This window comes from Jatropha curcas, chromosome 3 (genome assembly GCF_041381405.1).
Source record: "Jatropha curcas cultivar XTBG-Jc1 chromosome 3, XTBG_Jcur_1.0, whole genome shotgun sequence".
Taxonomy (NCBI): domain Eukaryota; kingdom Viridiplantae; phylum Streptophyta; class Magnoliopsida; order Malpighiales; family Euphorbiaceae; genus Jatropha; species Jatropha curcas.
In genome coordinates, this window is record NC_143153.1 from 19,321,474 (window position 1) to 19,346,922 (window position 25,449).

General features: G+C 33.2%; 1 protein-coding gene and 1 long non-coding RNA gene across 5 annotated transcripts; one reads left to right on the top strand and one right to left on the bottom strand.

Moving 5' to 3' along the window:
- Positions 1 to 3,636: 3,636 nt before the first annotated feature.
- Positions 3,637 to 6,454, top strand: LOC110010372 (uncharacterized). 4 transcript variants are annotated; one of them, XR_005177245.2, is made up of 3 exons: positions 3,813 to 4,432; positions 5,514 to 6,089; positions 6,269 to 6,454. It is a non-coding gene; the product is annotated as an uncharacterized LOC110010372 (long non-coding RNA). The 4 variants fall into 4 exon arrangements; XR_002285339.3 differs by having other exon boundaries at positions 3,816 to 4,105; positions 4,322 to 4,432; positions 5,514 to 6,454; XR_002285338.3 differs by having other exon boundaries at positions 3,637 to 4,432; positions 5,514 to 6,454.
- A 2,490-nt stretch (positions 6,455 to 8,944) lies between these two features.
- On the bottom strand, positions 8,945 to 25,283 carry UVR8 (Regulator of chromosome condensation (RCC1) family protein; the record flags this gene model as incomplete). The annotated part of the gene is given in 10 exon segments (XM_012226565.4): positions 8,945 to 9,464; positions 10,634 to 10,686; positions 10,780 to 10,865; positions 18,598 to 18,716; positions 18,871 to 18,942; positions 19,291 to 19,362; positions 21,268 to 21,441; positions 22,563 to 22,718; positions 23,411 to 23,492; positions 25,137 to 25,283. Coding segments are annotated over 10 exon segments (1,036 nt in total), but the record flags the coding sequence as incomplete, so codon positions are not given.
- Positions 25,284 to 25,449: the final 166 nt, after the last annotated feature.

Here is a 25,449-nt window from a genome sequence, read left to right on the forward strand (position 1 = left end):
ATTTGCGAAATAAAATTTACATGGCATTTGAAATTAAATTTAATTTGATCAGTTTTGGAAAATAACATTTCAGGTTGTTTCAAATACGATTGTGATAGTAGTTAGCTTTAATCTAAGGTACCGTTTATATGCAAATTTGAGAAAAATCTTTGATTAAACTGTCAACCTTAAGCACAATTGAAATTGATAAGTATGTTTAGTTATTTCAGTTTTCATCGAGAAATAAGACTGATTTTTATATGGCAGCAGCTAATCTAATTCTTTGTTAAAAATTAGTGCGTTGACTTAAGATATATGAGAAGGTAAATTGAATTTTTGTTAGTAAATGAATTAACTAGTTTATATAGTATGAAATTTAATTAAGAATCTTGATTTTTTTTTTTTTTTTTAGGTTGGCAACAGCCATTTTAATTGACCGTTGAATTATAGCTTATGGTATGAATATATAATATTTTAAATCAAGTTTTGATTGCGAAAGGAGTTACTGGGCAAGAAATGTATGGATTCTAATCAGAAAATTCTGATTTCTTTAGCTTGATAGGACCTAGTTAGAAAAAATTTTATGAGTTATATCAAGGGAAAATAATTAATTCGCCCTGAGGCTTGACCCAACTAACTAAGTTATCCAGTAGTTTGGCAATATTAATTAATGGTCCCCGAAGTTTACCTCTGTTAAACCACTTGGTCCTTCCATCTATTTTCTCTAGATTTTTCCGTCAAAACCTTTAAAAAAGACTGAAATACCCTGACACTTAAGAAGGATAAATAATTAATTCGTTCATGAGGTTTGATTAAACTAACTAAATCATTCCTACAGTTTAACAATATTAATTAATAATCCCTGAGATTTACTTCTGTATTTGGTCATTCCGTCCATTTTTTCTAGATTTTTATTAAAACCTTCAAAAAAAAAAAAAAGATTAAAATACCCTAATATTTAAGAGAAAAAAAAAAGACTAAACTAACCTAAGTTAGAATTTCCATTTGTCGTGGAAGGAAAACGAAGAGTTAGGGTATATATTGATTATTTGATATTCACTTAAAAAAAAATTTTTTTTATCAACATAATGTGCCACTTTACTGTCTTGAGCCACCAATAAAACGACAAAAAAGAAAAATATACATCAAGTTAATTTCAATAAAAAATAATAGGCATTTAATATTAGGTATCAATATTCAAGAGAACAAGTTATTTTATATATTTCATTACAAACTATAACTAATGAAATGAAGGTAGGATTATAGAAATAGTAAGAATATTTTAGAAAATAAAAAAAAATCATCGTTTTTGCAGAATTTCAGTTGTAAATTTGATAAGACTTAACTATCATTCCATTATAAAGCAAATAACGTAGATTAGTTTAGTCTTTTTCTTCTTAAGTATAATGATATTTTAGTCTTTTTTTTATGGTTTTAACAGAAAAATCAGGAGAAAATAAATAAAATGACCAAATGGTTTGACAGAGGTAAATCTCAGGGATCATTAATTAATATTGCTAAATTATAGGAATGACTTAGTTAGTTTGGTCAAATCTCAGGGACGAATTAATTATTTTCAATTCTTATCTATTAGGGTATTTTAGTCTTTTAAAAAGGTTTTAACGGAAAAATCTGGAGAAAATGGACAGAAGGACTAAGTGGTTTGACGGAGGTAAATCTCGAGGACTATTAATTAATATTGTCAAACTGCAATGATGACTTAGTTAGTTTGATCAAAACTCAAGGACGAATTAATTATTTTCTCTTATATCAATTGAACCTATATACTGAGCCTGTAGATGTATAAGTGCAAATGACAAGTATTATTGATAATAATAACTAAGGATGAGAATTAATAAAGAATCATGGGATATTGCTTGAGATGACAACGAATGTAAATAAATATAATTTCTTGATGTGAAGCAATTAAAACAAGGAATTCTTATTATTTAGTGCATCTTTTGCTAGTTACTTATTTTATTGGATAGAAAAGGAATGTTATATTTATGTCCTTAGTAGAACATAAGGGTATTTGGGGTATTTTCTTTGTTAATAAGTTAGCTGGGTTTTAATTTACTGTTCATTGGGAATTTTAGGGAATTCTTAGTTTAATTTTACTACACGAGAAGTGCAGTACCTGTATGGGAATCTCCATGGTTTTTATTTGAAGTAAGTTAAGAAATAAAATTATAAATCAATTTCTTGTAAGACAAGAAACTAAGTGATGCTTTTATTGCTAGCTTTGGTTTGAGATTTGAGGTTTGTTGGTGCGAGGTCACAATCAGGTTGGAGAATTTCATAAATTTTTGGTTGGGTTGAATTAATAATATTGCTTTAAACTCATTCCCTTCATTTGGTAGCAATCTTAGTATTGTTTAGTGATGGATTTTGCAGACTTAATGGATAATGTAGTATGTATAGCCCCAAGTACCTCATTTACCTCATCAAGATTTCTACTCTTCCTTGTTCTACCTAGAGACGGAGGAACAATTAACCTATCTTCAAACCTTTCTTTGGCAGACCAAGCTAGTGCAGTGGCATCAATGCCATTTCAAGAACTTTGAAGTCGCTCAATTCCAATAGTAGCTAAGTAGTGTCTAAGTATGTAGGATAGAGTCTGTTATAAACATAGATCGAATGTAATTATGAAGTAAGCTAGTAGTGTATGGGCATGGCAGGATATAGAGAACTTAAGTAATATAATAAGGAGTTTGAGCAAATATTGCCTCCTCAATCTATGTAGTGTCAAATCTGACAGCATTATAAATTGACCCTATATGTATATAACCAAGAATAGAAACCTTGATGGTTTGCTTTTAAGTGCTTGACTTGGAACTCAAAGCAGACAAGTTATAAAAGTTTAGTTAGAAAATGCTTAAGAATTATGCTATTTAATATAGAATAAAGGAAAATACATCCAGCTATTAAGTCACAAGGCCTCATTTCTCTTAGTCTAAACCCTTTTCTTAGTTCTAAGAAATTAAAAGCTTTTGCCTCAAATGGCATCCTTATTTCACATCAAGATTTAGTGTTTTGGCAATAGGTGTACGTTGGATATTTTGGGATATGTGAATATATATATATATATAGGAAAAATGAAAACAAGATCTTAGAGAGTTGTTGGGATGAAAGATAAGAATTAACGGAAAGTCTTATGAACTAAATCAGTCCAAGGAAGCGACCTTAGAAGGGTTGGTTTGAAGTGCAATTATCCTCTCGAGGTCATTAGAGGAAGCTTCTGTAGAAAAGTAATATGATGGTTGGTGATAGAAGTACAATCAGAATACCCCCCACCCCTCCCTTCGCTCAGTCTATATTATTTGCTCTTAAGCTATCTCCTTTGTATTTGAAGTATTTCTTATGATCTTCAAATCACCTGTGTGTTCATTCCTACTCTTCCTTACTAAATTTCAATTTGAGGATGAATTGTCTTAAGGGGGAAAGACTGAAACATCTCGTAATTTTAATTTCAAAACTTTCAAATTTTAATTAAATCAAAAATCTAGATTTTCGACTGTATGGGTTACAAATACCATATAATTCTAATCCGAGTCCAAGTTTTCAGAGTTGAGCTGAAGCCCAAAACATATTATCGAAACTCCTAGTCGAGAACATTCTAAACTTCTTAAGGATTAATAATGGACGTTAAATATTAAATCAATTAAAATATATCAAACTGCTTGAAAACCATTGGAAAATAAATTAAACACAAAAATAAGACTAGGCCAAACTAATAGAAACCAACTAAAATCAATTGAACCACTTGAGAAACTCTAAAAACCAAATCGAACCAGCTAAAACCTAGATTCTTCTAAGAACCAAACCGGTTCCACCTTTAGCCAATAGGGTTAGGAGAGAGAAAATTTTTATCTCATCTCCTTCTCCCTTTCACGACAAGCGAGCACCTTTCCCCTCCCCTTTCATTCCCGTTCCCCAGCCGAAACTGCATGGAATCCTGCAAGTGAGGACTCTAAAATTATCTACTCGATGCAAGGAAGCACAATGGAACCTCAGTTCACACATCAGTCGCATGGATTGAGAGAAAATCACGTGCAAAAAAGTTCGGCACCATTGCAGTACCGTTTTCCAATGATTCACACCATTTCGGGAAAGCCTAGGGCGTGAGGTCAGTACCAAACAACTCCTCTCTTTCCCTCTTTCATTTGATGGTCTTCCCACCGACTGTTATAGCCGGAATCGGAAAACCCAAAATGGTCACCACCAAACCTTTCACACCCATCTTGATTTGATCACATATTAGTGATCCTCTCGTCGAAATGAATAAAATGATGTATTGTTTGTAAGTTTTGGTGAAGTTCGATGTTCTGATCACTATGCACAGTGGCCGGTGGCGACGGTCCGGTGACCAACTGGCACTATTCGGCAAGGAATCAAGAGGCAAAATCTCCAGCTTTTCCCGCGGAACACAATGATATAGGCCAAATCTTGACTAGTGAGCAATAAACTTCAAATTCTAAGCTAATTGCAATTTCATGGTTTATTCCTCTTTAGGATTTGAACTTGGCTTTTGACTATTGAAACTTAATAATATAGCTAGCAAGTAGATTTTAAATTTAACTTGGCAATATAAATTCAGGTTTGAATTAGTAGAGAATGTGAGTAAGTTTTCATTAAGCTAATTGTTATTCGAGGTTTAAGTCTTTGAAAAGAATTAGCAAATTATAAATTGTTAACTTATCAAAACTTAATCAAGCTTAGTTGATTTACAAGAAATTATAGGATTTTGGGATGCGAATATTTAATTTCCTTATTTAATAGATTTGGTTGATCAACATATAAATTGAATTGTATATTAATGATAATGGTATGGCAGAATGCTTCAAGAATAATAATTAGCCAATTTGAATATTTCAGGCATTAATTAGTCTCATAAGTTCCTTATGTTCATATAGATTTATTAAGTTAATTTAGCTAAACTCTAATTTAGTCTAGTTTAATTTAGCCAAATTAGAGGATACGGACTGCCATGTTAACTAGTTAAATTTTAATGACACAATTTACTAATATATGTGTAAATATACAAGTATACATATATATAATTAAATATGCATGATTTTGATGTAACTGTAATTAACAAATGATATAGGTGACATAGTTTGATGTTGAAATAATGGAGGATGGGCTTATTGAGTTATTTTGCCCGATGGATGGGCTGTGCACATTCAATGTTTGATATTGTTTGAAATAGGTAGACAACTCTATTTTAGGGGAGATGCTGCCGGATTTCGGCAGGACAAACTTAAATAATGAAATTAGCTGATTTTTATTTTCAATAATTAATATTTATAGAAGATTGTTTAGTTAAAGAATTATCATGAGGTTAGATTAGCATGTATAACATATATAGATTGCAATAGGAAACTTAAGATTACGAAACCAAGATAAAGGAATTATGTCGGTCTAGAATATCTGGATTAAATAATTGGAGAAAAATAGATACAATATTATAATTAGAATTTAGAAAAGACACTTAGAATTCATGAATAGTAAACTTATTTTGATTCTTTCTTTAGATATTCTTGCAGGTCTCGAGGAATCAAATTCCAAATGGCAGAGTATCGAGAAAGGAATATAGCTTCTAACTAAACTGTATAACAGTGAGTAGTGTTAGATAATTAGCATCATCCACCTGCATTTGCATCCATGCATACACGGCTAAATGCTAAACATGCATTACTTAGTAAATTGTTCTTTGGTGTTGCATTATTTGTTGCTATTGGAAGTGGTTTGATTAGTTGTGATATCCGTTATGTATGCTTTGCTTGTGTGGAATTGGAATGAAGTAGGTCACCGTTGGATTTGTGAGAGCGGTTTATGATACTGTCGACTATGTATGGGGAGATCAGCGCCTCCGTGTGCATCTGATGAAATATGATATAGAAAACAGAGTGGCCTCCTATTGATATGGGAAAGAAAAGAGAGTATAAAAAATGAGAACGCTAGTCAAGTAAGGTTGAGACCGGGCAATCATGTATGAGGACAGCTCCCTGGTGCATATGTGATGAGAGGGTGGGCCATATGTGTGGATGGCTCGTCGAGGGTTTTGGTGACGCCAGTGACCAATTTCCACGTGATGTGATTATGTGAAGGTGTTAATATTTGTGATTGCTATTGTTATGTCATTTGTATGATCAATTGCATGATCATATAACTAGTCGGATGACTAGATTGATTTATTTATGTATTTTTGTGATTGTGTGGGGTAAGAGGGTTAACTAATCTACTCACTGCGTTTAGGCGCTCATCCCGCCTTAATATTTTTTTTCAGGTTACAGGTCTTCCAATAACTCATTGTCCTTTGTCTCCAGACGCCTAGAAGATATCTTAATAAATAAATTGAAATTTTAAGTTCTTAGATTATTCCGCAATTACGATAATTTTGTATAATAAATTAAAAATTATTGATGTATGACTTATTAAAGTTTCTATCATATAATATATTGATTGGGGTCTAGAGAGCTTTAAAATTGATTTATTATTGAATATGATGAATCGGGTCAAACGAGCCCAAGACTTATAATATGTAAATGTTAATAATGTTGGACCTGAGGCCATTTCTATTGAACATGAAATTTGTTTGGTATACTTTTGACTTACTATAGGCTTTGGTGGCTTTAAGCCTATCCAGGTCTTGGTGTCGGTCCGGCTCAAGGTAACGGGCCATAACAGTTAATGGATTTATTTTTAAGTATTTTTTTTCTCATTGTTCTAAGTTGTAATTTTTTTTAAAAAAAAAAGTTAATTAATTAATAAACAAATCACATAAAAGAAACGTTTTATTATCTCGAAATAAATTATCAATTTTTCTTAAAACCATACCAAAAAAAGAAAATCACTTTCTTTTTTATCTCTCTTAAATAAAATATTATGTATATTCTATATGAAAATTTATTTTTTAAAAAATGTATCAAATCAAATCATACAAACATAAAGAAAAAATATTAAATATATATATATATATATATATACTTTTTTATCTCTCCTAAATAAAATATTTAAATTAGAATCAAAATAAAATAAAATATTTAAAAATAAAATATAAAAATTTTCAAAATGTCTCATTATCATATATATATTTATTAAAAAAAGATAAAACCTAAAATTTTAAAATTTTTAATTATCTATATCTATTTATTTAAAAAATAATTTATATAAATTATATCAAATCAACTAATAAAATTTTAATTTTCTAATTGGCTATGACTAAAATTATTTTAGAATATTTCAAATTTTATTAAGGACGCTATTAGAAATCACATTATCTTCCTTCCTTTATTTCCACATTTATATACGGTATAGATTGATAAAATGTTCAAGTCAATTATCATGGATAGGTGCGACTCATTGGTTCAAAAATAATTATTTTATATTTAAACTATGCTATATATATGTTTAGTGCTTTTATTTTGTTCTCAAGTTTGAACAACTATAATTTCACAATTTTTATATTTCTTTATATTATTTTTTATGCTTGGGTTTTTTTACAATTGATAATAAAAGAAAAAAAATGTTTGTTTATATATTTGCATTTGAACTCAAGCAAATAATAAAAATTAAAAATATTTCTCCTAAAGTATTAAAAATTTTCAATTTTATTTATAAAATAGAACTTTTCATTCTTTTCTCCCTTAAATTTTGAAAATGTAGGTTTAGTAAAATCATCTCTTTTATAATAAGTTTAATTTTATGGCTATAAGTGAATAATGTAGTGTTTATCATTTTAAATTTAATTGTCAATCCAACAAATGTTTTTACCAAATAATTTCACTTTCAATCGATACTTAACGAGCTAACAACTAACAATTATTAAAATAGTTAACAACTACTAGAACAGTTAATATTGCCAAATATACTCCTAGTATTATCGCAGTTCCTTATTTTGAGGTGGTGGATTATTATTTGAGATATATATGGGGCTGCAGAACAAAAACCATAATCTTCAGTCTTTGAAAGAGAAATGCCATTGATGGATGAGATATTTGTGTAGTGTAGATGTATAATATCATTAAAGGTCAATGTATAATATTAGAATATATCTATATTATACATTTTGCACTACATAAATATCTAACTTAAATCGATTTTTGTATTTTAGGCACCCTAAATTTATCAATCTATTTGTAATTACGCTTTAATTTGTTTTTAGGGTGCAATTGCATCTTAAAAATGAATTAAACACTCTGAACTTTGTCAATTTATTGCAATTTCACCTTGAAACTCTAATTAAAAAAAATATAAAAATGTACTTCATAACCAATCTAAACTTAGTTAAACGTAAAACATAACATTTAAATTAAAAGAAAAAATTAATTATTGTCTTTTTGTCCTTCAGCTTACTATTTTTTCCCATTGTAAGAAATTTAATGATGGCTACCGACAGTGACAAAGGAATCACCATTTATTTATTTATTTATTATATAGATACTTGGATTAAATTTTATTATTTATTGTTCAAATACATGGGTTGGTTACGGAGTCATTTTTTATATTATTTTAATCAAAATTTTAATGTTAATTTGCTTTTAGAGTGCAATCGCAATAAATCAACAAATTCAGAATGTTGTAATTCATTTTTAGAGTACAATTACATCTTATAAGCATATTAAAGTATAATTGCAACTAAGCCGATAAGTTCAGAGTACCCAATATATAAAAATCGATTTGGAGTAAAATTACAACTAGTCATAGTGAAATTCAAGATTAAGCTGTCAAAAACAATGAAATCAATGTTAGAAAAACTCGTCAAATGTCTATTAAAACGAATTGTTGTGCCTTTTAGAGTTATTTAGGATGAAAAAACCAAATGAAACCTCCAGAATATTCAAAATTGGTTTCTATTTTGCTCCGGCAATTTTATTTTTAAAATTTTTGAAAGATGGCTAAATTTTTAGTGAAACCATTACAATGCATACTTAATTACTTATCCTTTTGTTTATCTATGAGCTGTAATAAAATGTTTGTAAGTAATGTAATTAAAAGCGTTTCTAGTGTAAATACATTACTGCTCACCAAACGGAACCTTAATTCGGATAGATTCCATGTGTTTGTGAATAATACAAAGTGCTTCTATTCCTTAGCATACCAGGCTCACCCAATGATTTTCCAAGACAGGCAGACAAGCCCATAGATCTCTTTTTTTTTTTTTCTTTTTAGGTGAATAATGAGTTAATAAGCATAAGAAATTTATCGCACAGTTAAATTAGTTGAATTCGGTTGATATTTACTCCCTTTCAAGATTGTAGACGAGCAAAAGATAATTCTAGTCGACTGTAGGAATTTACATTCACAGACAAGATTCAAAAAGGGTGTAAGGGTGATCCGGAAGAAGGGACCACGACATGAGTAACAGGAATAGATTATTCCTGCAATATTGTGTGAATTTTGGGCTGTCAAATGCGAATTCGTTTGACATCACCCTCGGGAACACTTACATCACTCCCTCTACCGGAACCTGCCGTTTGTCCCTGCACCCATCAGAAAAGTAATTACATCAGAACTCATTACCATAATTCAATCTATCAATGATCTTATTACATTGTATTCATGGTCACATATTTAACAACCAAATCTGATGAACTGAATTATCACTTAGCATCTTTTTCTCATTGTTACTTGCTTATAACAAGTGATCATAACAATTCCATCACTATTTAGCATATGCATCAATAATTTGAATACGAACAGCACCGGGAATTGGAATACAGCAGAGGCCAGTGAGTTCTGACATTGTCATCCACGCCATAATAGGAATTGGAGCAAAGCAAGACAACAATGTGGTAAGAAAAAAAATATATTACTGCATTATAATACTCTCTCAGTCTCATTTTGTTTGCTTGTTATTTCTTTTTAAATGTCTCAAAATGTTCGCAAATTTTCTAAATTTATATAAGTAAACAATTATAATTATCATGATAACCTTTATGATCCTTCATTAAATGAAGTACTTTTATTAATATTTAGTTAAGGGTAAAAAAAAACAAAATAACTTTCATTGACTAAATTCTTAATATGTTTATTTTGTCAAACCATGCAAATAAAATGCTAAACGTTATTTTGTATAGTGTTAAATAACATGCATTTGAACTAGCTTTTACAGGTTAAGGTAGCGTTTTATAAAAAGTTAACTTAAGTAACGTTTAACTTTGAGCATTTATGAAAAGCTACTCAAATAGCTAATAGGTAACAGATAAACACGACGAAAACAGCAAACAGCTACCAAAACAACTAATTTTTCCGAACAGACCCATAATTTTTTGGCGCCTTCAAAACAAATTAAACACTTCAATTTATAAAATTATACCTCTTAAACACTTCAACTTGCACCATTAAAAAAAAAAAAAAAAAAAAAAAAAAAACACTTTAACTTGCAAAATCACTTTATTAAATACTTCAATGTTACCAAAATTTATAAGTTTAAGTGCACAATATGTCATCCACAAAGTTCGAGATGTCACAAGACTAAAGTTGCAAAGTTCAAAAGTGAATTTATGTATTCGGTTATATCAAAGCACGTTAGAATTGGCATCTCCACATGTAAGTTCATATTTAATCAATGAGGAAAATGAAAATCCTGAACATGAAGGTTAAATCTGTCCCATCTTTGGTACCAGTAAAAAGGTAAAAATAAGCTTACAGATTCATCAGGAACAACAGCATATCTCTCTGATGGAGAAACCCAGGTTTTCCCTGAAGGGTATCATATAGAAACAAAATCCAAAGGATCAGTATAAATTCTGTCACAATAACATGAAAGGAGAGGGATGAGGACAGTACAAATACCTGATGACATATCAACCATTGATGATTTTATCTGCTGTCCACCAGATCCATCAACACTTAATGCTTCTATTATCTTTGGTAAATTCCTTTAAAAGCGAAACAAATGAAATTGCCAATTTATTATACACAGATTAGAGCAATATTTTGGTCACCAGAATTTTATTCGAAAAGAAATATTTCAACTGAAAGATTATATGACATCAGTTGGCAACATATGGTTGAAGTTAACTGAGAGAACTGGGATTATGCTCATATTGGTAAGCCAAAAACACTCTACACAGACAAACATCCCCAAATTCTACATTGGTCCTGTCTGATATCCCTGTTAACAAAAACTTGGCAATTTGGCAAACATCATGCATCATCGAGTGCATTATAAGAATATCAAACATAAGCTGAAAAATTAATGCTCTCCAATTAAGTTGGATAACATTCAAATCACCTTATAGAAGCCATAAACACTTACAGAACTCTGAAAACATAAACATTTATAGAAGCCAAATCACCTTGTCCCACAACAAGCTAAAGGATACACTCTGAATTTTTGTTACACGTTCTTTTCATCCAGACTTAAATAGCAATCAAAAAGAAAAAAATAAAATAAAATAAAAGGAAAATGCACAACTTCAAAGACTTTTTGGCGTCTATCCTACCATCAAGTTCTTTCCATTCAGAAAAAACAAGTCTCCGAAGATTCTGGACAACCCACAAAAATAGTAAAAGGACGACCCCTAATCGCAAGCCACCTCATAATGTGGAAACAAGCTAGAATAAGTCTCACCAAACTTTGTAACATTAATACATAGGCTTTTTTTTTTCAGTTTCTACAAAAGGTTGTTAGGATTTACCTTCTGCACAACTATAGCCTTGACAAAAGCCCTTACCCTGAGTCGCAATTTTTGAGTTTTCAAATTTTATTGGATACGTGAAACTAATGATCTTAAGAGGAATATGATGCAAATGGAAAGGTTTACAAAGACAACTTTCCAGAGGAATCAGAAGACAAACTCCTATCTGCTTTATGAGAGAATTAAGCAGAACCCAACAAAACTAACAGGAAATATCAATTCTCAATCTCCCAATTATTCCACGAAAGAGTACAGATGCCATGGGCCAAAATTAGGATAGGGGCTTTATTAAACACAAAAAAATCAATAAAGATGATGAAAACGGTATTGGCCATGACAAAAATCTTCCAGAAATAAATACGAAAGTCATCACCAACTTCATATTTAAAGAAACAAGTGGAGAGTTGTAGCAAAAACCTAAGATACCAATTTCCACTAAGCTCTAGTGGGTAACATTTAGTCTTCAATTAGCATCCCGCTAGTCCATCGTAAGCATTCTTGCTCTTGATGTTGAAATCTTTGTGATTAAAGTAAATATTGTGTTTCCTAGTTTAGGTTTATTCTTAATTAGTGTAAAGATTATGTTTCCTAGTTTAGGTTTATTCCTAATTAGTGTAAAGATTGTGTTTTCCAATTTAAGTTTATTCCTATTTAGATTGTTTCCTATATTGAAACAATATTTTGCATATATATAGTGGAGTAGAGGTTGAAAAATATAACACAATTGAAAGAAATAAAACATATTCTTTCCTTTAATTTCTACATGGTATCAGAGCCATTGCTGTGAATTTTTCGGCAACAGTTTTAGTTTGTAAAGTGGTCTGAGACCAGCGCCTGCGGCTGTTTCCGGCAAGCTCCGTCGACGATTCTTGTTCCGGCGACCTCGACTCGGTGTGGTGACTCAGACCTACTAGTTCTTCAGCACCAGTTTTTGCCTTTTTAGGAATTTTTTCCTTTTCCACCACTGCTGCTGCCTTTTACCGCTGCTGCCTTTTTATCACTGCTGCCGTTTAAATTTTTTTTTTTTTTTTTTTTTAAGATATGGTTGACGGAAAGAAGGTAGATATGGTTTTTCACTCAAAGAGCCCCTCACTTCAGATTAGTCCGGTGAAGTTAGATGGAACAAACTACCTGGCTTGGTCTCGGTCTTGTTTATTATCCATTGAAGCTAAAGGTTTGTAGGGATACCTTGATGGTGGAGCAACTAAACCAGTTTCGACAGATCCCGGCTTTTAACAAGTGGAAATCCGAGAATTCTCTTATTACGTCTTAGTTAATAAATTCCATGCAGCCAACTATTTCCCCAGGATATTTGCTTCTTGATACAACTAAGAAGATATGGGATGCTGCTTCACAGACGTATTCACAAACTGGAAACTATGCTCAGAGGTATGAATTGCGACAGAAAGTTCATGAAACCAAGCAGGGAGATCTGACTATCACTCAGTATTTTGCTGTACTTAGTGGGTTATGGCAGGAACTGGATTATTATCAAGACTTTCAAGCAAGATGTACTAATGATGCAACTCAAGTTCAGAAGTTGATTGAAGTAGAACGTGTGTATGATTTTCTGGCTGGCCTAAATAACGAGTATGATTAGATTCGAGTCCAACGACAAGCATACTCATTTGTAAAGTAAAAGGAGACTAGGAGGAACGCTATGGTTCACAAATCTACCATTGACAAAGTAGGGTTGATTGCTTATTCTGCAAGAGAAAAGAGCAGTTTTTCAGATTGAGATCAATTATTTTGTGACTATTGCGGTAAGAACAAGCACACTAAGGAGTTCTGCTGGAAATTACATGGACGCCCAACTAAGGGGCGTGGAGGAAAGCGGGTCAGTTCTTCTAGACCACAGGCACACATATCTAATAGCGGAGCTTTATCTGAGGAACCATCTACTGCTGGAAGCTTTTCTGATAAGGAGATTCAGTCACTGAAACGATTGTTGTCACAGCTTGATTCGTCCTCAACCCAAACTGCAGCCTCTAATTTTGTTAATTCAGGTAATGCTTTCCCTACCTTTCTTGCAAAAATTGCAAAACCCTTTTGGGTTATAGATTCAGGAGCAAATAAACATACAACAGGCTCTAAAAAACATTTCCTCGCATATTCTAAGTATCAAGGCACAAACAAAATTCGCATTGCGGATGGCTCCTTAGTACCAATTGCTGGCACGGGTTCTATTGACTGTACTTCCAATATTAAACTCTCCCCTGTTCTTCATGTTCCTAGATTTCCTATTAATTTGTTATCTGTTAGCTTAATCACAAAAGCACTTAATTGCGAAGTAACTTTTTGCCCTACTCATTGTATATTTCAGGAACTAAACACGGGGAGAACAATTGGTAGTGGTAGCTTGCGTGATGGACTGTATCTGTTGGATGACGTTTGTCATTTTTCAAATTCGGGTACCAGTCAAGCTTTGTTAGGAACTTCTAGAAATCCTTCCCATGAAGTTATTCAATGGCATAGGAGATTAGGACATCCCTCTTTTTCTGTTTTAGGACGTTTATTTCCCACTTTGTTTGCTAAATGTGATTTTAATTCATTAGTATGTGATGCTTGTGAACTTGCCAAACACGCCAGGCATTCTTATTCTCCAATTAATAATAAGAATTTGATTCCTTTTGCTACTATTCATTCTGACGTTTGGGGTCCTACTAAAACTGTCTCTCTTTCTGGTTATAGATGGTTTGTGACCTTTATTGATTGTTGCACTAGATTGTCTTGGGTTTATTCGATGAAAACAAAAAATGAAGTTTTTTCGTGTTTTCAGAACTTCCATAAAATGATTTGTACTCAGTTTGATGCTAAGAACTGATAATGGTACTGAATACATGAATGCAATTTTTCGTACCTATTTAGATTCTAATGGTATTATACATCAGACTAGTTGTGTCAATACTAGTTATCAAAATGGAGTAGCGGAAAGGAAAAATAGACATTTACTGGAAGTAGCTAGGTCCCTTATGTTCACTATGAATCTTCCCAAACCATATTGGGGGGATGCTAATTTGACTGCTGCTTACCTTATCATTCGTATGCCTCTTCGTACTTTAAATTTTAAAACTCCATCAGAGGTTCTTCAAGGAAAAAACTCTTATATTGTACCTCCTAAAGTCTTTGGTTGTGTTTGCTTTGTTCATCATAATGGTCTAAGCAAATTAGATCCTACACACGGCAGACTAATACAGATACAACCATGGAGCATGAGACCTCTGATCAACCGTCCTCTCCAATTTCAGTCCCTGAAGATACAGAATAACAAGAACTTGGTGAGTCTTCTTTAATTCCTGTTGTTTCTGATCCTAATCTTGATTCCAGTCCTTCTGACAATGATCTTGATATTCCTATTGCTCTTAGAAAAGGAGTTAGAACATGCACTAAACATCCCATCTCCCATTTTATCTCCTATAATGCTCTGTCCACTTCCTATAGAGCCTTTGTTTTGTCTGTTTCTTCTGTTTCTATACCGCAAGATTGGCAAGATACATTACAGGACTCAAAATGGAAGGCTGCAATGGTTGAGGAGATGAGAGCTTTGGCAAAAAATGAGACGGGATATTGTAACTCCTCCACCAGGAAAGAAGCCAATTGGATGTAAATGGGTGTTCACAGTTAAACATAGGGCTGATGGTTCAATTGAGAGGTACAAGACTAGATTGGCAGCCAGAGGATTCAGTCAGACCTATGGAGTTGATTATCAGGAAACATTTGCCCCTGTAGCCAAGATGAACACAATAAGAATTTTGTTGTCTTGTGCAATCAATCTTGACTGGGAGTTACATCAATTTGATGTTAAAAATGTTTTTCTACACGGTGATTTGAAAGAAGAGGTGTATATGGAGATTCCTCTTGGATTTGATGATGACAAAACCAGAGGAAAAGTTTGCAAGCTGAGGAAGTCATTATATGGGCTGAAACAATCACCAAGAGCATGGTTTGAAAGGTTTAGTAAAGCTATGCTTTCTTTTGGGTATATTCAAAGCGATGCTGATCATACTTTGTTCATTAAACATCATGAAGGTAAGATCACATTGCTTATTGTTTATGTTGGTGATATGGCGATGACTGGAAATAATGAAGAAGAAATAACTCACTTGAGAAATTCGTTAGCTAGGGAGTTTGAGACTAAGGATTTGGGAAAGTTGAGATATTTCCTTGGGATAGAAGTTGCTAGGTCAAAAAGAGAGATTTTTATTTCTCAGAGAAAGTACATCCTTGATCTCCTTAAAGAAACTGGTATGTTGGGATGTAAACCTGCAGAATCACCTATTGACGCCAATCATAAGCTTCAAGCTAGAGTGGGAAGTTCAGTTGATATTGGCAGATATCAGAGATTGGTCGGGAGGTTGATTTACCTTGCCCATACTAGACCAGATATTGCCTATGCTGTAAGTTCAGTGAGTCAGTACATGCATGACCCTCGGGAGTCTCACTTAGAAGTAGTGCATCGGATTCTAAGATATTTAAAATCAGCTCCAGGTAGAAGACTTTTATTTTCTAAACATGGCCATTTAACAATAACAGGCTATACAGATGCGGATTGGGCTGGTTCCCTTGATGACAGGAGATCAACCTCAGGTTATTGTGTTTTTGTTGGAGGAAACCTGGTCACATGGAGAAGCAAAAAGCAGGCTGTTGTTGCAAGGTCTAGTGCAGAAGCTGAATATAGAGCTATGGCACAGGGAATCTGTGAACTTCTATGGTTGCGCAGATTAATGGAAGAGTTAAAGTTGGTTGAAACAACAAATATATCCTTATTTTGTGATAATAAAGCAACCATCAGAATCCAGTCCAGCATGATCGAACTAAGCACATAGAGATTGATCGTCACTTTGTAAAAGAGAAGATAGTTGAAGGTTTTATAAGTGTCTCCTATATAGCTTCAAAAGAGCAACTAGCTAATGTTCTCACAAAGGGTTTGCATAGCAAGTTGTTTCATCCTTTAGTTTGCAAGTTGGGCATGAGTAACATCTATGTACCAACTTGAGGGGGAGTGTTGAAATCTTTGTGATTAAAGTAAATATTGTGTTTCCTAGTTTAGGTTTATTCCTAATTAGTGTAAAGATTGTGTATCCTAGTTTAGGTTTATTCCTATTTAGATTGCTTCCTATATTGGAACAATTTTTTGTATCTATATATAGTGGAGTAGAAGTTGAAAAATATAACACAATTGAAAGAAATAAAACATATTCTTTCCTTTAATTTCTACACTTGATAACATACCAAAGGGAACATTTAGTCTTCACTTAGCATCCCGCTTGTCCATCGTAAGCATTCTTGCTCTTGATAACATACCAAAGGGAATCACTCCCTAAAGGAAAATGACACTACTCCTCACCAGCTGGGTAATGATTTTGGACACCAAACTTCCAATACCTAATCACACCAACATTTATAACCGTCCCCATCCCTCCCTAAAATTTTGATGGGTTAAAAAATAGAGTTCATTTTTTTCTTTCATTTTTTTTTTTAATTTTTGGATGGAAAAAGGGACGGAGAGAGTAGGCAGCTGTTGGGATCCAACCCCTTAAATTATTAGAAGAGTGCCAGACATGAGACACCTACATCTAATATTGGTAGTTCGACCCTTTCTGTACACTTTTCCCCCACCTTCCATGATAATTGTGGTACCCATCCATTCTTATAGATTTACTTCAAGGTGGAAATTGCAAAATTGTGCACCTTCTAAAGTTCTTATCCACACCACCACATCCATCATTCCTCTTAACTCTACTCCTTCCCCTACATCTTGCCAATTACAACTATTTATCAAAATATAATGCATACTTGTTATGTACATCCATTCCTCCCAATTTCAAGAGCTCAAGTTCTAATTCTCATTGAGATAATAACATTGGCTTCTCTCTCATCCTCCTATTTTATTTTCCATCCCAACGTTTCACCAACCAAAACTATTCGAACGGAGCGAAGCAAGTATGACATCAATTGCAAGCCAACTTTTAACAATAAGGATGAAGTGACTCATTTCAGAATTTGATATTATCCAATCAAACATAATTAGCAAACTTAAGAATGATGCATCATCATCTACTAAATAAGAAGTCTGGCAAGTTTCAAAACTCTACATTCACTCGTATTAAATTTTCAGAATTCCGACATTAACATTAAGTTGCAATAGTTAAAAACTATCAAAAATTATCTTCTATATGGAGTGCATTGGAAAATATTCATTTTTTTTTTTCAAGATATAGAACCATGAAACTATCCAGACTCATCAAAACTTAATATTTTTCTAATGCAAGAAAAAATTGGCATAAAAAACAGTAAACTACAATTGCTTTGTAAATTTGTTGGCAGCCAACGGTGGCCCCTGATGACCAAAGAAAACAGCCATTGATTAATAGACTTCTTGATATGTATTTGTGTAGCTCCCCTGTAGTATGCAGGAGCAAATTTGTAAATTTATCATTAATATGACTTGAGCGTATTTTGAACTATGAAACTGTCCAAACCTGCCAAAACTTTGTATTTTTCAAATTGAAGAAAAAAATGACATAACAAATGGCAAACCATAATTGTATTTTTTTTAAAAAATTGTTGGCTGCCAACGATGGCCCCTGATGACTAAGGATGACAGCCACTGATTAATGGACTAATTGACATGTACTTGTGTGGTTCCCATGTAGTCTGCAGGAGCAAATTTGTAATTTTGTCACTAAGACAGATGAGGGTACTTTGATACTTCAACTTAATTCTAGAGTGCAGGCTTTGGGATTGTTTTACTCAGGTCATTAAAACACTACTAATTTATTATTGCAAATTATTTCACAACTTAACGACTTTTCTGAGTTATTTTCTTTACCTCTTTATATGCTAGCCAACCAAACACACACAGTCACAGACAAGAAGAACAATAATAGCAAGACTTGGCCAAAGTAGAATTCATTCAGAACAGAAAATATGCAGATATTTCTAAAAGTATGTAGCTATATGCTATTACCGGTCGATAGATTCTCCAAGACCAAGCTGTCCACTTGTACCTCTTCCCCAAGAAAAGACATTTTGGCGTTCAGTAACAGCAAGTGTATGCCTCCAGCCACACGAGATCTTAATTACTTTCTGACAAGTTCCCCAAAGCATACACATAAAAATGAAATATCAGACACCAAAAACAAGCTTGCAAAACAAGAAAACAAAAAGAAGACAATCAATAGAATTGAAATATAAATGGCATGAGCTATCTTAGTTCTCAGCTACAGTAACAAGAATGTACCTGGTCATGGGGAAATTTAACTATTACAGGAGAACAATGGTCCACATTGTCACCAACTCCAATCTGTCCAAACTGTCCATGCAAGAAAGATAAACAACAAACATATATAAGTTTATCAAAGTAAATAAATTCACAGCGAAATAAGAAACGCAAACTAATTCAAACAAATAAACGAAAGAGACAAAATACAAATAGGAGATTGCTCTACATGTTTGCATGACCAATAGAGATATTAATTTCTCCCTTGTTCTTTCTATCTTTTACCTTTCTTAGTCCCTATATCAGTTGGTGCAAAAATGGCATCTTACATGGTTAAATGACTTTCTCTATGGCCAATGATTCACCAAGACCAACAAAAAAGATTACCTCAGGCAATAAAGAATCATGGCTTGAAATTGAACAATGATAAAAATTCTAAACCTTATTCCATCCCCAGCCATAAAGTTTCCCATCTGATGTCACTGCCATAGTGTGTCTCCATCCACCTGATACCTAGAAAAAAATAAAAATAAAAACAAGACAAGTTTAAATACATTGATTCTAAGAGAAAAAAAAAAAAAAATCCATTTTAAGAGAAATGATATTGACTATTCTCATCCTTTTCAACTAACAAGTGATTATTATTCTCAGCTTCCGATTTGCTAAACATAGTGGAAATTGAAACAACCACAATTATCTAACCAGATAAATCTGTCTAACCACCTTTCTTGCTCACCAGAATAGCAACAAATCAGCAGGAAGGCATAAAAAATGTATTATCAAAAAAGAAAATTGACTTTCACAATAACCCTTGACACTATGGAAAAGACTGTTCCTTTTAGGAAAGTCACGAGTTTGAATTATGCCTTAGAAAACAGTCTCTTCACAAACCGAAAAAAAGAAAAAAAAGCAAAGGTGAAGGTTGCTTATGATTACCCTCACTACAACCTTGCAGCAGAGAGGCTTATGAACCAGGGATGCCCCTTTACTCTCACTTGAGAAGGAAGCCGCTCGATCACAGTGAAAATGTAAATAAAATTAGAAAAAGAGAAAGATCAGGAGTCCAAACAACTATCTTGATGACAATCAACAGTGAAGTTATAGCATAACAACTACTACAGCCTCTAGAGACATTTCCAAACTTTTGGTAAATCCCATTGGTATTAATGCAAGTATTCAAAAATCATAAATTACATATTTCACTGATCACGACATAAATTCCACAATCTACAGATTTTTGGGTTAAATCAATGAAAATTTACCGCACCACATCAACTTTTAGAACCTCTCACTAGACCCTGGGAGCAAGAAGGAAATGTTTCTCAAATTCTGAGGAAGTTATGTATATACTTCCTTAATTAATACTTAATTTTCTAAATCAACAATTAAAGTGGCCAAAAAAAATAACCTTAAACGACAATTGCAATGGGACGAAGGGAGTATGAGTTTATGTAATATTGCATTGTTTTATCCAACCATTAGACCAAAAAAGTTGATAATGCTGATGGTGCAGTCATGAAAGACAGAAAACCTGAATATAAAAGGTACCTCATATGTCAAATTTTGACAGGAATTTATTCAATCTTACATCTGAATCGAAATTAGACCAACATGATTCAGCAAAAAATAACATAGGACCAAATCATTTTTCAGCATTTGGATGTGGCATAGGGTTTATGTAATAATGCATTGTTTTAACCCAACCACTAGACCAAACAAATTGATATGGATGAAGTAGCAGTCATGAAACAAAAAAAAACCAACTACAAAAGGAAGGTACCTCGTATGTGTCTCAATTTGACAGGGGAATTTATTCAATTTATCTAAGGGTGACCTAGTGCACGAAGAACCCGCATGTACAGGCTCTAGGGAAGATTGATAACTTGATATATGCAGCCTTCTCACTATTATTTTGTAGAGAGGCTGTTTCTTGAGCTTAAAATCATGACCTCTAGGTCAGGAGTCACTTAACATCATACCAAGCCACCCTATTGGCTTATACAATCTTACATCTGAATCTAAATTAGACCAATGTGATTCAACAAAAAATGACATACGGCCAAATCATTTTTCAGTTCAATGCAAGTAATTGTGTTAAATACCAGCTGTGTTTTAGCATATTGACCCAATCAATCACCATGATGGACTATGACCAATGAATACCATAATTTTTCTAAACAAATTCACAATTGCACTGACCATGATAGTTATAATTTGACCGCAAAACACTGACAAGCCTACACCATTGACTAAAACTGCCACTGTGATTTAAAACCTTGCCGGAAAGAATAAATAATGAAGTACAATAAAAAACAAAAACTGAGAAAGCAGACAAGAAAACTACACATAAAATCTAGAAATTCAAGTAATCAAGAAAATTCAACTATTACCATAGCAATTCCAGGAGAAAGAGGTTACCTGAGATATAAAACTATCCCGCAATGCTTCCAATTGATGTGGAATGAGGTGATCTGCAAAGTCACCATGTCCCAATTGACCATATTTACTCCATCCATAAGTGTATAATCCACCAGAAGAGGAAACAGATATTGTATGCCTCCATCCACAAGCAACCATAACCATCTTCTCTCCCTACAACTTCCAACACTGATATTAGCAAGATGCCAAAAGCAAGGCAAACAAGTTGAAATCATAGATAGGTATTTTTATTGGAATATATGAACAAGTAAGTGATGATTCATGCAAATAAAACCTACAAGGTGCACCAAATTCTTGGTAAAGTAGACACCATTAGCTACCCTCAGATAGTTTAAAAGTGATTCACAAATGGGCCATGGCCCTAAGAGTGAATTTAGAATAGGCCAAGCCTACGACTTGGTCATTTCAGTTCATGGTGCTCCCATGATGTCAGTCCGTCTTGCACATAATGTCAATTGTTTGCTTTAGTGCTTTGTTTAATTAGTTTCTAGCTTTTTTTCCTTCACTTAGTTGTAGGAGGGTATTCCTCAAAATTTGCTAAAGTTTCCACTTATGTAGGAGGTGGTTATCCCTCACTCCGCCTTTATTCATATGCAGCAAATTAATGAAATTTGCCTACTGAAGCAAAGGTTTCTAGGAAATGGTAAACTACTAATACAAATTTCAGACAGGTGGTTCAAGCAAAGGTTCGTGGCAAGCTATTAGAAAAGCTTTTATAAGTTTCACATCTCTGTTCATATCAATACAAAGAACAAAATGATTCTACCATATTTATGCCCTCGAGCTTTATTCATACTCCCCAGCAGATAAATAGCCTGACTAGTTAGATAATTGAAAAAATTGTGGTCAACCATCACTCACTATATCTGACAATAATAACAACAACTAAGTATTAATCCAAACTAGTTGGGGACTCACTATATCTGACATTTAAAAAAAAAAAAAAAAAAAAAAAGAGGCTTCAGAACGGATTCCTATGACCACGACTATATGGGGAAGCTCCTCCAGACATCCTACCAGATTTTGTTGACACCATAGTTAAATGCTACTCTCCTTAAAGCTAGTTTCAAAGATCTAACTTTGTTCGAATCAATAAAATTTTGAAAGTTAATGAAAGAATTTAAAGGAAAATGAGTGGGAAATACATTAAAAAATTTTTGATAAAATGTAGATTAAAAAAATTGATAGTTTTAACAGCAGTTCTTAATCTTGGATAATAGTGATGACAATAGAAATCTGATTGAGAGATAAATAATACCAGTTTGCAAACATACATGGGTCAGAGAAACTTTCTCAGGCACCAAGCGATCCATTCTGTCACCCAGGCCCAAATTCCCATATCGACCCCAACCCCATCCATAGAGCTCACCGTCTTCTGTGACAGCTGCAGTGTGTTCAGCACCAGCAGCGACCATTTTAATTGGGATTCCCTGCAAGATCAATATGGAGCACAAATTGTAGCAACACACCATCTCCAATTGATAAATAGATGTCTTATGAGACAGACATTTACAATAATTTTCAGATTAGTGCTATTCTTGTGATCATGTTTACAGCTGCTACTCAGCATGGTGCCCTTCAGCTTATGAAATTTAGTAATTTAATCATAGAAACTTACAAGAATTTCAAGATTTTAACAGATAACTTTTGGGCCTAAAGCACCACACCAACCCATTCACACACTAAAAATGATTGATAGGCTCCCTCTCCTAGATACAAATTTTCCTGTATCTTCAAGTGATTAAAAAATCGATTAGGCTCCCACTCCCTGGGATTTTACTTTTCTTTGTCCAAGATATAAATCCAATTTCTTTTCCCACACTTTTGACAATTATGGGATATAGCCAAATCTCATTCTATGGAAAGAACAACAACAACATTAATAATAATAATGATTATTATTTTATAACCTTCCCCATACATAGTATAAACAGAAGTCCGATTAGAAATTCAACACAACTAAATCTTAATCCAAGACTAGACTGACTAGTTCTGCTTAAAAAGAAGGTAGTTTATTCTTGGCTCAACAGGCAATGCTAAATCTGTAAACATTTAGAAAATAAAGCAAATAAGAGAATATGAACAACATAATCTCTGAAGGAACTGACTAAAGTAAAAGTACCTGCAAAGCTCCAATCCTCTGAGGCACAAGAGAGTCTTCTGTGGTACCAAGACCAAGCTGACCATTCTGATTCCGCCCCCAACTTCAGGGAAACAAGAAAAAACTCAATGCAAAGAATGTTTTCCCACAAGATATAACTGAATTGCAGAAGATGGATGCCAATGGCATAGCTTCATCTAAAGATTTAGTAGACTTGCATTCTACGCAATAAACAAGATATACTTGATTTGCAATTATTGGAAGAAACAAAACTGACATGGTAGGAGAAAAACGAAGATCTAGAAGAAGGCATTAGCAGCTTTGAGGAGCATTGTGCGTAAACAAAATCTTTAGAAATTGTTAGTTTAAAATGAAGGTGTTTTTGGTGGCAGAGAAAGATGCCAAATTCCTTGCAATTATTCTTTTTCTATATGTTACGGAGTCATTAGATGGACAGAGAGGTCAAAATTTTGAAATTTGTGGGACAAGGTGGTAATTTTGGCTTTTATACGGACTTATATCTTTTGGAGCTTTTAGGGAGGATTCTGAATGTTGTCTAGCTTAATCGAAGGACATTACTTTTTACAGCTTGCTCTTTATGTTCTTTTTTGTAATTCTTTGCCGAGTTAGGAAGATGCCTTCTTCTCTAGGCCTAGCTACTCTCTCTTTTGCAATAAAATCTCACCTTTTATAAATATAGCCCTTATTCGAAAATGATCAATACTATTCCCATTACCCATCAGCTTTAGTATAAAGGCTAGCAAAAGTATACAGAATTATGGAGGAATGGATGGAAAGCCATGGCAAGAATTAATGTCACCAATGAAAGTCCATGGAAATTCCAAATCTCAAGTATCTTCTTCACATTTTTCCTACGGTCATTGCACATATATTTGCAAAAACGAGAGACCTAAAAAAGGCTTTGTCTAATGTCTCTTGTGTTGAAAGCACACTTGTACTTTGAGTCTAATGCTTTTTTATTTCACATGTGAGGTGACTTAGGAAATATAAGACCATCTTTTTGGTGTTTGTTAGAAATGTCCTTATTCTCTAGAGATGTATTTTGACTTAAAATGGAGGGGCTATTGATCACCAAAAAATGCTAAAAATTTTCAAGAGTAATGCCTTCAATGGAATCCAATACAGCATTTGGATTGAGAGGAAAGCTTACATGTTAAGGAATCTCCCTTAATCTTTTATGGGATGAGAAAGTTTTCATGACTTCTTTGGACTTTTTGTAAGGATTAATGGAACAACACCATTGTGTACCCAATAAGATTGGAGAGCTTTACATTTTTGAGTTCTCTTTTTTGTCCTTGTTGGTTCTAACATAGTATTAGAGGCTCATTCACCCGCCAAGTAGTAGTTTTTCTTTATCTTCTTCAATAAAATTTACTTCCTTGTTTAAAAGAAAATGTCAATACAACATAATTAAGTTTTATTTTAGTTTTTCATAGCGCAAGAACAAACCTGAGTCAGAGATCCTACAGGGGAAGGAAATAATTGAATAGTATGAGGTATAAGAGGAATTTTGAAGAAATGTTTCTTGATTTCAAAACATCTTCAGTTCCAGCAACTACTCTTAGTAATGTTGTACTGAGTAACATAACCTTAACACGCACTTAAAAGAAGTGATTTACATGTTGAGAACAGCCTCGCAACAGAAACTTGAGGAAATTAAAGTCAGCATCAATCTAATATCTAGGGCTATGAGAAAAAAAGCAAGAGAAAGATGTAGAGTACTAACCTTTGCACCTGGCCTTCTACCGTCACTGCTAAACAATGGCTATCCCCACAAGCGATTTGCTTTATCTTTAAACCATGCAACGCTTTAATTGGTTGAGGAGTGAACAAATCACTACAATTTCCATGACCCAATCTCCCAAAATCTCCCCTACACAAAATGCATGTGAGATGCAAGTCCAGGAAAGCTGGATGAAAATGTAGAACTTGACAGAAGAATAAATTATACACCTATTTGACAGAAAGATACTAATTTTTTTAAAAACTATCATAAGATGCAATAAAATTATGCGATGTGCTTGGCTGCTACCAATAAG